The 13787-nt window shown below is 40.2% G+C and overlaps 1 protein-coding gene across 5 annotated transcripts in view; it reads left to right on the plus strand.

Moving 5' to 3' along the window:
• The window catches only part of DOCK4 (dedicator of cytokinesis 4), a 320430-nt gene extending 310221 nt beyond the window's left edge, over positions 1-10209 (plus strand). For all 5 annotated transcript variants that reach the window (XM_077338508.1, XM_077338509.1, XM_077338510.1 and 2 more), the window contains one exon: positions 5716-10209. In XM_077338508.1, coding sequence (XP_077194623.1) covers positions 5716-6141 — 426 coding nt within the window. In that variant the 3' untranslated portion in view covers positions 6142-10209. The remainder of the gene's footprint in view (positions 1-5715) is intronic.
• The last annotated feature ends 3578 nt before the right edge of the window (positions 10210-13787 follow it).

Below are 13787 nucleotides of genomic sequence, written 5' to 3' on the forward strand. Positions count from 1 at the left end.
TCTCCGTAGCAGGCCTGCGATCCTCGCAGAACCCATGTGTGACTGCACAGAACACCACTCGATGAACAACAGTTACAGGTAAGTGCAACCCTGTTTTCTTCTGAACTGCCCACAACAAGGCATAGAGGCTGAGGCCTTCCCCTGATGTTGCCTCCTGGCAGTGGGATTGAGAGATTGACTGCCTTTGAAGAAATTCCATTTTTTAAACACACAGCCAACAATTAAGCAATTATTTATATTGCTGGGAAAATAACAACCATATGCATGCAAGTAAATCTTGCTCACATAAGATCCCAAGTCAGTCAGGCAAGAGCTCCAAGCAAGATTATTAGTTCTAATTAAGAAGGAAACAAACATTGAGAAAGCAGCTGGTTCACCCATTTAAGCGTGCCTTTGGGCTGGCTGTTAGGGATCTCCTACACATATCCTTTGGACAAAGTTGTTGCAAGGTCACTTTTGTAATATGAATATTTTTCATGAATGTGCCCCATATGACAGTAACTGGCATTTTGCATGTCATGGGGGAAAATGTGGGGAGTTTCCATATGGTAAATATCAGTTATAGCCACAAGGGCCACATTACTTAGAAATATGCCTCCCTTATGAAATTAACAAGATAAATCTTGAGATACATGATTTATTTAAGCAACACATGATTACATTTTGATGTAGTAAATAAATCCATGCCAAGTCTAGAGGGAAGTCTAGCTACCAGAAATAAATCTTGTAGAAGACAGAGTCTTAATATTATATGATTCAATGAGTTGTTGTTGTTGTTGTTATGTGCGAAGTCGTGTCCGACCAATCGCGACCCCATGGACAATGATCCTCCAGGCCTTCCTGTCCTCTACCATTCCCTGGAGTCCATTTAAGTTTGCACCTACTGCTTCAGTGACTCCATCCAGCCACCTCATTCTCTGTCGTCCCCTTCTTCTTTTGCCCTCGATTGCTCCCAGCATTAGGCTCTTCTCCAGGGAGTCCTTCCTTCTCATGAGGTGGCCAAAATATTTGAGTTTCATCTTCAGGATCTGGCCTTCTAAAGAGCAGTCAGGGCTGATCTCCTCTAGGACTGACCGGTTTGTTCGCCTTGCAGTCCAAGGGACTCGCAAGAGTCTTCTCCAGCACCAGAGTTCAAAAGCCTCAATTCTTTGACGCTCGGCCTTCCTTATGGTCCAACTTTCGCAGCCATACATTGCAACTGGGAAGACCATAGCCTTGACTAAACGCACTTTTGTTGGCAGGGTGATGTCTCTGCTTTTTAGGATGCTGTCTAGATTTGCCATAGCTTTCCTCCCCAGGAGCAAGCGTCTTTTAATTTCTTTGCTGCAGTCCCCATCTGCAGTGATCTTGGAGCCCAGGAAAATAAAATCTGTCACTATCTCCATTTCTTCCCCTTCTATTTGCCAGGAATTGAGAGGGCCGGATGCCATGATCTTTGTTTTCTTGATGTTGAGTTTCAAGCCAACTTTTGCACTCTCCTCCTTCACCTGCATCAACAGGCTCTTTAGTTCCTCTTCACTTTCTGCCATTAGAGTGGTATCATCTGCATATCTGAGGTTGTTGATATTTCTCCCTGCAACCTTGATCCCAATTTGTGACTCCTCTAATCCCGCATTTCTCATGATGTGCTCTGCATACAAGTTAAATAGGCAAGGCGACAGTATACAGCCTTGCCGAACTCCTTTCTCAATTTTGAACCAGTCAGTGATTCCATGTTCAGTTCTCACTGTTGCTTCTTGACCTGCATATAAATTTCTCAAGAGACAAATAAGATGCTCTGGTATTCCCATCTCTTTAAGAACTTGCCACAATTTGTTGTGTTTCACACAATCAAAGGCTTTAGCATAGTCAATGAAGCAGAAGTAGACATTCTTCTGGTACTCCCTAGCTTTCTCCATGATCCAGCGTATGTTGGCAATTTGATCTCTAGTTCCTCTGCCTCTTCGAAATCCTGCCTGTACTTCTGGAAGTTCTCGGTCCACATATTGCTGGAGCCTAGCTTGTAGGATTTTGAGCATAACTTTGCTAGCATGAGAAATTAGTGCAATGGTGCGGTAGTTTGAACATTCTTTGGCATTGCCCTTCTTTGGGATTGGAATGTAAACTGACCTTTTCCAATCCTGTGGCCATTGTTGAGTTTTCCAAATTTGCTGGCATATTGAGTGTAGCACTTTTACTGCATCGTCCTTTAAGATTTTGAATAGTTCAACTGGAATGCTGTCACCACCACTAGCTTTATTGTTACTCAGACTTCCTAAGGCCCATTTGACTTCACATTCCAGGATGTCTGGCTCCAGGTCAGTCACTACCCCTTTGTGGTCATCAGGGATGTTAAGCTCGCTCTTGTATAGTTCTTCTGTATAATTTTGCCACCTTTGTTTAATCTCTTCTGCTTCTGTGAGGTCCCTACCATTTTGGTCCCTTATCATACCCATCTTTGCATGAAACGTTCTCTTCATATCTCCAATTTTCTTGAAAAGATCTCTGGTCCTCCCGATTCTATTGTTTTCTTCTATTTGTTTGCACTGTTCATTTAAGAAGGCATTCTTATCTCTTCTAGCTTTTCTCTGGAATTCTGCATTCAGTTGGGTGTATCTTTCTCTTTCTCCCTTGCCTTTCACTTCCCTTCTCTCCTTAGCTATTTGTAAAGCTTCCTCAGACAGCCATTTTGATTTCTTGCATTTCTTTTTCTTTGGGATGGTTTTAGTTGCTACCTCTTGTACAATGTTGCGAACCTCCATCCATAGTTCTTCAGGCACTCTGTCTATCAGATCTAATTCCTTAAATCTATTTGTCACCTCCACTGTGTATTCGTCGGGGATATGATTTAGTTCATACCTGAGTGGCCTAGTGCTTTTCCCTACTTTCTTCAATTTAAGCCTAAATTTTGCAACAAGAAGCTCATGATCTGAACCACAATCAGCTCCTGGTCTTGTTTTTATTGACTGGATAGAACTTTTCCATCTTTGGCTGCAGAGCACATAGTCAATCTGATTTCTGTGTTGACCGTCTGGTGATGTCCATGTGTAGAGTCGTCTCTTGGGTTGCTGGAAAAGAGTGTTTGCTATGACCATTGTATTCTCTTGACAAAATTCTACCAGCCTGTGCCCTGCTTCATTTTGTACTCCAAGGCCAAACTTGCCTGTTATCCCGGTTATCTTTTGGCTTCCTACTTTAGCATTCCAATCCCCCATGATGATAAGCACATCATTTTTGGGCGTTGCTTCTAGAAGGTGTTGTAGGGCTTCATAGAACTGATCAACTTCATCCTCTTCAGCAGCAGTGGTTGGGGCGTAGACCTGGATCACTGTGATGTTGAATGGTTTGCCTTGGATTCGAACTGAGATCATTCTGTCATTTTGGGGATTGTATCCCAAGACTGCTTTTCCTACTCGCTTATTGATTATGAAGGCTACTCCATTTCTTCTGCGAGATTCTTGTCCACAGTAGTATACCTGATGGTCATCTGAATTAAATTCACCCATTCCTGTCCATTTTAGTTCACTAATTCCTAAAATGTCGATGTTCAGTCTTGTCATTTCTTGTTTAACCACGTCCAGCTTGCCTTGATTCATGGATCTGACGTTCCAGGTTCCTATGGAATAAAAATCTTTACAGCATCGGACTGTCTTTTCGCCACCAGTTACTTCCACAACTGAGCGTCCTTTCGGCTTTGGCCCAGCCGCTTCATTCATTCTGGCGCTACTCGTACTAGCCGTCTGCTCATCCCCAGTAGCATATTGGACACCTTCCGACCTGAGGGGCTCATCTTCCAGCGTCATATCGTTATGCCTATTGGAACTGTCCATAGAGTTTTCATGGCAAAGATACTGGAGTGGTTTGCCATTTCCTTCTCCAGTGGATCACCTTTTGTCAGAGCTCTCAGCTATGACCTGTCCGTCTTGGGTGGCCCTGCACGGCATAGCTCATAGCTTCACTGAACTACGCAAGCCCCCTTGCCACAACAAGGCAGCGATCCTTGAAGGGGGATGATTCAATGAGTACATATAATGAATCTGACAAAAAAAGAACAACAAATTAAGCAGAGTTACTAATACCAGGCATCCTATAAAAGACTTGGTGTTGACAAAATACCTTATGCTGATCTTTGGAAACATAAAATTCTTGCATTTTTTTGTCATTAGAAGCTAATAAAGTGTGCTTGACAGCATATGGTGGTACTTCATGTATGCATATTTTAATGCAGAACCCACTGCTAATTATGTTGGAAAACATCTAAAAATGGTTCTTTAAAGATACTTTTAAGTTTCATTCAGACAGTTTGCTTGTTTTAATGCAGAGTTGTTCTCTTCATTGCTTTTGTGATATTTGAATGTACTTGTTATTTGCAATGTGTCAGAACTGAAAAGTCAGAATGGGTGATTCTGGGTGTCATTCAGCATCAATTAGATGTGCATTTAACTGCATTTTGATTATGTTCATTTCAATTTTTGTGGAAATATCCATTCTGTTTTACAATTGTATAGGAATAATAATTTGGTGATGTCTAAACAAATTGTAAAGCAAGGATTTAAATGTCCCATTGTTATTTAGATGATGGAAGTTGCTATCATCCAAATATGTTCTATCCCTACTAATACTGCTCTTTGTGTCCATGCAATGCTAACACTTTAAGGCCATAAACAGTATGCTAAATATAATTATCACCCTCCATTCTGTATATTACTGGTGACTATGTATCCTGGGAAAACTTCATTTTGCTAAGCAAAGGATATTTTTAAATAAAATTTGTCATGTATGTCAGATGTATTCCCTTCTCTGTCATTAGAGGGCATAGTACTACCACTTATTGAATAGAATATGTATTGCATTTTTGAATAATTCCAGAGACTTTGTAATAGAAGCCAAGAAATTAATCATCGCTGCAAACAGTAGGGCCACTCAATCTTTTCAGATTTTTAGACAGCAAAAGATTAGCTGCCTTTTTCTGAATTATTAATAATACCTATGGAAATTGGGCTGAGCCAGACAACATACTCATCATGAGGAGGTTTTCATATTGCTGTCGATCTACCGAAAAAGGAAGATGACCCTGAATGTAATATGACCTCCACCTAGAAAAAATAGTATATAAAACATTATTTTGTAACTATATATACCTGCAAATCGTATACAAATTGAAGACCATCCTCTCTTTATAGGGGGAACTAGGGTTGAATCCAACCAGGCTTTCAGCTGGTTAAAAGGGAGGCTCATTTCCATCACAAGGCTCATGGAATCTTCATGTATAAAAGTCTGTTGGGATGAGAGCTGGAGTAAGATCCAGCCCTTGGTCTTCATATCAATTAACAGGACATTTGTTTGTCTAGAAGAGTTATCATGCGCTTATGGCTTGCTGATTGTTGCTTGCCTCCTCAGGAATCTACCTCAACAATTTAATAAAGTTATATTTTTAGTCTGTGGGATTCTCAGTATTTATATTCAGTTCACAGAATTTGGTATCTTTCATCACAGAGTTCTAATTCAAAAACGTCTGAGAGAATAGACCATATAACCTTCTTTGTTCTATAGTTTTCCACTGAAAATACTGACTACTATAACTTACTGGTAATGGAATTTAAACCAACCCTTAAGCACTATACATGATAGGCAAACCTGGGGTAATAGAATATTCCTGCTTCCTCAAAGAAATACCTCCACCACCACCCATTGCTACTTTATGTGAATCACCTCTCTTTCCTCCTTTTTACCCAGGGTACAGTGCAATCATTTACTCCATCTCCAGTGGACTATCATTCATCAGGGCTCATTTCCAACTCCCCTGTCTTGTCAGGAAGTTACAGCAGTGGCATCTCCTCACTCAGTCGATGTAGCACATCAGAAACATCTGGATTTGAAACTCAAATCAACGATCACACAGTATCTATTTCTAATTGCAATGCTTCAGAAGAGCCAGTGAGAAAAGAAAGTAAGACTCCACCACCTTATAGTGTTTATGAACGGACACTGAGGCGTCCTGTCCCGCTACCTCACAGTCTTTCCATCCCCATTCCTTCGGATCCTCCAGCACTGCCACCCAAACCCCTGTTGGTCCGACCAAACAATCTGGAAAATAGTAGCAAGAGACCGGAACAAGTCCCTCGGCCTAGGCCTCTTCCACGAAAAGTGTCTCAGTTATGAAAGGAAAAAAAGTGGTTTGGAATGACTTAAGTGGTAAAACACACCTAACACAGGCACTTTAATAATTTTTCACAAATATTATTTGCAAGGATTTTTTAAAAACTGGCTAATATTATGTTGCACATTTTGACAAAGAAACTACTAACCTAGCTTACCAGTCTCTGTGGGGCACAGGACTGAGTTTCATTAATTTTAGTTATAGCAAATGTAGCTGTGTACTAGTTTGAATCCTAAACTCAGTTTTTTCCCCAAACATAATTTAATCAAATCTGTACTCCTCTTCCACATGCTTCTGTTTTTATGATAATGTACTATTTAGAGCATGCAGGATAATATGGGTTAACAGTGCTTTCCTAAGCAGATCTACAATGCAATCCAGGCCCCATTGTGCTGCCTCCAAGAGAAACATGTTTAACATGTGTAAACATTCCCAGGGCAGCACGATGGGGCCACTCTGCAGCAACCTCCTTTGCTAGGGTTGCAGTGTAGGTGGCTTATATAAGACAAAGGCATGTTCTTGTAATAAGGAAGTTCAATCTCTATACTATTCCAGGCATTTTGAGGATGGCTCTCTCCCCATTTTCAACCTGTACATGACCGTTAGTAATTACACTATGTTGTAAAATTTCAAGGTGTTGCAGCTGAGCTCATGAAACAAATGATTATTCTAGACTGTGTTCTTTCTACTGACACAGTTCTGCATTTTGTTATATATATGTATATATATGTATATACATTTTCAAATATTTGTAAAAAGGATAAATTCATCAGCACTTTGGTAGTGGTTTGTCTACATAATTGATACATTGTTTCCAATTTTTGAGGTGCAATTTACTACCTAACTCTCTCTGGCTGATGAAGGAAAATAATTCTCATTAAGAGTTTGTAGACTTTGCATTGAACAAATTGAATCTTCACCTTAAAAATATGTTGGTCTTTTAAGAGAAATTTGATTTTCAAGTTCTTGTGACTAAATTGAAAATCAACTTTCTCTTAAGAGACCAATGTATTTTTAAGGTGGCGTTGCAAATTTTCCAGTGGAAATTCTACAAACAGTGAATAGTGACCCAAGAAATTGTCATTAAAGTGAACAAATGTAAAAAAAAATGGAAATTATGATGTCCACATAAATGTTAAGAAGAAATACCTAGATAGGGAATCAATTCTAGAGTTCTGCTTAAACAGCAAACTTGTGAATAGTTCTTCTGGGTTCAGTCTTTATAATGACTTTTTAATTAAAAAATCTATTCAGCCATCCTGTGTATTTTGGAAGCTTTTTAGCCTCCATGTTGTGCATTATGGTATACAATGGGAAGCACAGGAGGTATCTGGGAAAGGGCAGGCACCTTTCCTGAATGTCTCCTACCTTCAGATCTCAACAACTGGCTATGTGGACTCAGTAATTCATGTAGATTTCTGATGGAGTAACATGATAGTCTCATGTTATGTGTTCGAACTTGGGTAGAGATATGGAGTCCAGAATCATCATAAATCATTCTAGTTATGAAGGGATGGTAGTGCTTTTTTATTTGCAGCTTCTGTTAAAATACATAGAAGCAGGGCCCCAAGATTTCCCAACCACTGCTTCCAAGTACTGCAGAAGAATAAACTGCAAATAATGCATATATGATCATTCGTCATCCACACAGGGCAGCCTCCGCTGCCAAAGCAGGTTGCATTACAGACTGGAAGGCAGTAGAAAAGAACAAGAGTCCAGTAGCATCTTAAAGACTAACAAAATTTGTGACAGGGTGTAAGCTTTCATGAATCACCACTCACTTATTCAGGCTGTGAGGCATAAGAGATAAACTGGGAACACACAGATTGTATTTTGCTTGTACTACCACTCATTTGTACAGAAAGCAGAAATCCCAGTTTGTTTAGAATTTAGCCTCCTGCATAAGAAGATGGATAAACAGCACTAGAAAAATCTAGGCACTTCCACTGTCAAAGGTGCTTCCTCATTCTCATTCCTTCCCTTCCTTGGCCTTCTAGCCGAGCCCTTCCCCTAGTGATGACTCATCAAACTGTTGCATCAGCCTCTTACAAGGGAAATTTAGAAGGCATGGTACTGAAAGATTACACTCAGTCATACATTTTTATTCAGTTTGCCAGCCTACTCAGTAGAAACTGCTGCACAGAAAACAACAGAAAAATCAGGGCAAAAATAAGGCTAAGGAATGTGGTGAAATAGCAAAAAGGAATACAACAAAAGATTAATTTCAGAGTAAAAGGATGTTAAGCATTCAGGAACAGAAAGAGGAGGATTGAAGATCCCAAGCAGAGACTGAAGAAGGATTCACTTACCATAGACTTCTTTTCCCTGGCTATTATAGCCAACCAATAGCCACTGGCTGTACACTTAGTGAGGCGGTGCCAACAGCCAGCCAATCAAACAGTCAGTGGGAACTCTGCTTGGAAGTGCGAAAGGAAACAAGCATCAGATGGAATGGGACATGTACAAACTGTGATTTGTGATGTTTTCTAGTATACTAACCAGGCTTCCTGCAACCTACTGTGGTTTAAAGAAGCCATAGTATGAATGCAGAAAGGATCTACCCAAGTGTAAATTGTGACAACATGACTTCAGAATAGCATGGGATGAAGGATAGGGTAAAGGATAAAGTTCTAGAACAGAGCTCTTGTTTCTCCCAAAATGAAAGAACTGGGTAGTAACCTCTGCAATAGTATTTGAGGTTCTTCTTTCAAAACAGCCTATATTCTGCTGGACATTCCATTCTCAAAATCAGGGAAAATGTGAGGAGCACGAGGAATTGCAATCTATAAAAAATATATTAGAACATTGAATGCACAATGAGAACCAGTGAATGAGTTTTTTTGAATCTCAGCCCCAGTCCATAAGCTATGCTCTGTGTGAAAGTGCCCTTAGTATTGCCGGATGATGTTCTAAGTGGCATTCACTAAAGAGCTCTTGTAGAGCTATTGAAAGTCCATACCCAGTTGTAGGACCAGACTTACACAAACACCTTGTGCAGGGTTTTTTTCTATCTCCTGTCTTTTGTTTACGTAAAGTTGTAATGTTTGACAACTGAAGTATGATCTGTACTTTTAAATCATACTGTTAAAAAAGTAATCTCCCTGTTTTGTTGGGAAGCTTGTGTTGATTTAACAGCTCACTTTGTTGATAGTTCAACTGGAACGTAGTGACCACTTTTTATATGCCCTCAATGAAACCTTCAGCAGGTATATGCTGTTAATGGTAGCTATAGAGGTTTTCTATTATAAATGTTCAAGTATTTTTGTACATAACTGGTTAATTTTAATAAGAAGTACAACTATGTGAAAAAGGAAGCAAACAGTTGTGTATGCAGTAAGATTGTTATAATTATGCCAAATATTCTATGTAAGAGGGAGGGGCGTGGGCTGGGGAAATAATATTTGTACATATGTGCTTTTAACAACAATTCTGCCATATTGATCCTACAACTTTGAATGTCAGAAAAATATATTAATATATGTTGAAATATCTATGTTTAGCAAAAGTGTTCATAACTGGAAAAGGAGCATATGACTTTTTAGCTTTGTACCTTGCTGATTTTGAAGTCCTGAAATTTCTTGAACTAGAGCTCGCTTTTGATTCATAACATTTTTTGTGTCTGCATAACCTGACTTTTGAAGCTGTTTAGCTATATATTTATGCTGTTTTTTATTTTAAAAATGGTATTGTCTGAGATTTAAATAAAGTGTCACATCACAAGCTGGATAATAAAGTCATTTTGATTCCCTCCCCACCTTTATATAGAGAGCTAAATGAGTGTGTTGCCTGGTGCTTCTGCCTAGTCAGAATCAGTGTTACATGCTCCTCTAAACATTTTTAAAAATATATTTCTGAAACTAAGCTACATTTTTAATCTTTCATATGCACAAGTTACTGACAGCAAAACATTTCATGTAATTTCTGGTTACAGATAGTTATACAGGCTGCTGAAAAACATTTAATACAAAATAAAATGGATGGATCTTCACTGTACATTTTTTTCTGCTGAGTGTTCCACTGTAAATCAGTTTGTCATGAAATTAAAGTTTCAGCTTTCTTTCCTTGATTGATCTAAGTTCATTTCTGATTTTTAAAAAGATCTCTGGGTTTGCTTCCCCAGCCTGTACAGTTCTACAGTTACTTTGACAGAAGACCAAGGGCCTGTCAAGAAGATCATTGGATTGCCCAATAAATACATAGCAGCTACAGGAGAACAAATATTTTTCTCATAGCTAGTGTACCTGCTGTGGACAACAATATTTTTTGCTCTCAAAACCAGTGAATGAGCTTTTTTGAATCCCCACAGAATCATCATGCATTCATATATCTCCCAGGTTTTCTCTGGCTTATTTCCAATTTTCCCCAAACCTGCTCTACTGCCTTGTTTTGGAAAAACTCATCTGGATGGCTGCTGTGTGTCAAGAAATTAGACTTTTGTAGTCATTGGGGGGGGGGGGGGCTAGTCAAGTTACTGAAAGCTCCTCTCTGGGAAATTAAAGTCACATTGACCTATTATGCACGGTGGCCATTCTGTTGCAGCGGGGCAAAAAGCCATGCTGTTCCAAATGTATGCAACGTGAGGCCGAAGTGCCAGGAGCGCTCCAAAGCAACAGTGGTGGGAGGGGAGTGGGGGCATGGGGCCCCCACTGCATGGTGGCGGAGAGTGGCATGCTGCTCCCCCACCATGGTGGGGGTGGGGGGGACACCCTTTTCAGTGGAGCTGCCAAGCTGGCAGGGGCAAGAGGCATTCTGCGCCCTCGGCATACCCAGGAACACAAAAGAATCCACATTTCCTTAATGTGGGTCTTCCGAGGGCCTGGGCTCAGCGGCACCTGAGATGGGTTGAGCCCTATCACCACTAGCTCAGGTGTTTGGGCCGCTACATAATTGGTCATTCACTTGCAGTTTTCTGAGAGATAAGGGATGAGATGGAGTATATACATTTCAGCTGCAGAGGGCACATGTCTTAGCAACATACCTGACAGTCCAAGCTAGATCAGTCCAGCTGTGGGCAGTCTGGGATAAAGCAAGTTCTCAGTTAAAAGACTCACAGGCACTAATCCCCATGTACCCTGGGATAACAGGGGTTTTTTTGTCTTTCTTCATCTTCAAGCCCAACACATGAACTGCACACCAGACAGATTTCTAAAAATGTAATGTGCCCTTTAAAAAAGGTATGAAAAAGCTGTTGCTAGGTGGGAAAGTCAGCTACATTTACGCAATTAAAACTTTTGTAGAATGAAAGTCTATCACCTTCATGGAACTGCCTAGGAGCTCTATGTACCCAGTTCTAGTGGGATACAGGATTACAGGAACAATCTTCAAAACCAAACACAATAATTCCCTTTATCTGTTCTGAAATACTAATTTAATTAATCAAACCTTGGTATTGAAATTATCAGCCTCTTTTTGTATTCTGTTAATGCTTTGACAGATTTAACAAGAAAAACTTTGTGAAATTTTATGCAATAAAACTGATTTTAATCTCAACAGCTCCTTCAAACATATGTGGAATCAGTTACGCAATTAGTTGCACAAATAATTTTTTAAAAGCCAACAGCTGTGCTGTTCTCATATCTGCTGAGATTTGGCTATGTTCTAGGACCAGAGCAGAATAATTATACAAACTTACAATATGTTGACAAGAAACACAGCTCAGGCTATTGCTATTAAGCGTACACTTTCTCCTTGGGGGGGGGGATCAACACATTTTTTTAAATAGGGTTTTAAATTTGTAATCCTACAACCTTCATCATTGAAATGAGAGCTATAGCTATTTGCTCCCCAGATATTCTGAATTAGCATATCAGAAAATGTAAAGGTGCAAAGTAAGGATGGTTCATCTTGTGCAGGTATACAATGGGGCTGCAAATGTGCAGGCCAGCTGAAGAGAATACTTGGTTAGCTTCCAAATGCTCAAAGTGCACCTATCTCTTTGGTGCTTGCAAGACATCCCTTTTCTCACTTAAACAGTCACATGCTCTGAGAAAACAGCACCTCTTTCCTTCTTCACTGCCACAAGGAAGGGATCTCTGCTAGCATTGCTTCTATTTTACTTCATACTTCTGAGGTAAAATAAGGAAGAAAGAAGCTGAATGAAGAGTGTTTTATCAATACAAGCCACCCATGGATTAACTTAAAATGGTCCCAAACCACGGTTTAAAAGAGTTCCTACTGTGGAACTAAAATTACTCACACAGACAAGCATTCCCTGTGTCTGTTGTGTTTGGAGACCACAGGTTTACATCCTGCGGAGAGACACAGCAATTCATGCCAAAAGCCTGCAGAGATTCTGCTTCAGTCCCAAAGGTAGCCTTTGTCCCAGCAGTAAAGGCATTGCTGCAGTGGAGTAGCCATCTTAACCAACCTCAATAACATTCGTTCTAAGATTGGATACACCCAGATGTTGGTCTCAGCCTCCCACACCATTACAAGCTCCCAGAAGCAACTCTAAACCACCTTCAAAGAGGCCAAGGTCAAAGTCCCACACAGTTCTGGTAAAGAGTAGTGAATTCCTTCAAGTTCCCTAAGTCCATCAGAACAGCATCACTGCTGGCTTTGAGGAGACTTGCAAGCACATCACAGGTCAACACACCTGTGATGTATTTGGAACAGGCACAGCATTTGGAATCAGGATTTGAAGCAGCTGCTGTGGGTGTGACTTAAGGCTCAGTGCAGATAAAACTGAAAGGGTGGAGCCCTTTAGTATAGTTTCAGTGTCTTCCTTGGGAGACTGGCTGGCTGCTATTTTATCGGATTGCTCTTAGAAACCTTGCTATGTACCAGCTTGCTGTGACTTGTGATTCATCCTACTTAAGTTATTCTGTATGAGCTGATACCTGCCTGAAACGGAGCAGTACACAAAATTAGATAAGTGTGCGTTTAACTGGACAGAAGTTAAATTTCTAGGTCACTGCATATCCCCTCAGGGAATACAGATGGCTCCCTCCAAGATTCAGGCCATTTTATCATGGCAAGTCCCATGGAATTGAAATTATGCCAAGTGATTCCTAGTGTTAACCATTTTTATCAACAGTTCATTCTGGAATTTGCAGCACTGGCAGTCCCCCTGAACTGTTTCTAACCATAGACAGTTAGATGCTTAAGGATAGCCCACAAACAGGGTCCACAAACAATATCCCTCATGTACTCAGTGTTCCCCAGTATTTGACAATCACGGGCATGTGGGTACAGTTATTATATCGCCATCTTTGTAAATGAGTATTATTTTATGGGGGGTTTAATTAATTTATTGATTTGTATTTGAAATGTTGTAAACTGCCACGAGACAGTTCTCAGCGAGTGGTGGTCATACAATCTAATAAACAAATCTAATAAATAATAATACTTCTGCCTGAGCCTGACTCTACCATTTGGCTGTCTGGCTAACAGTCAGCAATAGACATTGCCTCCATAGCTCTCATCAACCTCCTTTTTAATGTACCAAAGCCAGGGACAACATTTCATGGCAGTGAGTTCCAAAGATCAGTTTTTGAAGTGTCCTTCTTCAGCATTTTCCTATATCTTTAGACTTCTAGCAGCTGAAACTTACTGGGTAGGTGGCTCTAGACATTTTTAGGCTGAGGCTCATTTTGAAAATTGTTTGTAGGATGGATCATTGTAGCAAATCAACTTTAGCCTGAAAAGC

Source organism: Paroedura picta, chromosome 5 (genome assembly GCF_049243985.1).
Source record: "Paroedura picta isolate Pp20150507F chromosome 5, Ppicta_v3.0, whole genome shotgun sequence".
Lineage (NCBI taxonomy): Eukaryota > Metazoa > Chordata > Lepidosauria > Squamata > Gekkonidae > Paroedura > Paroedura picta.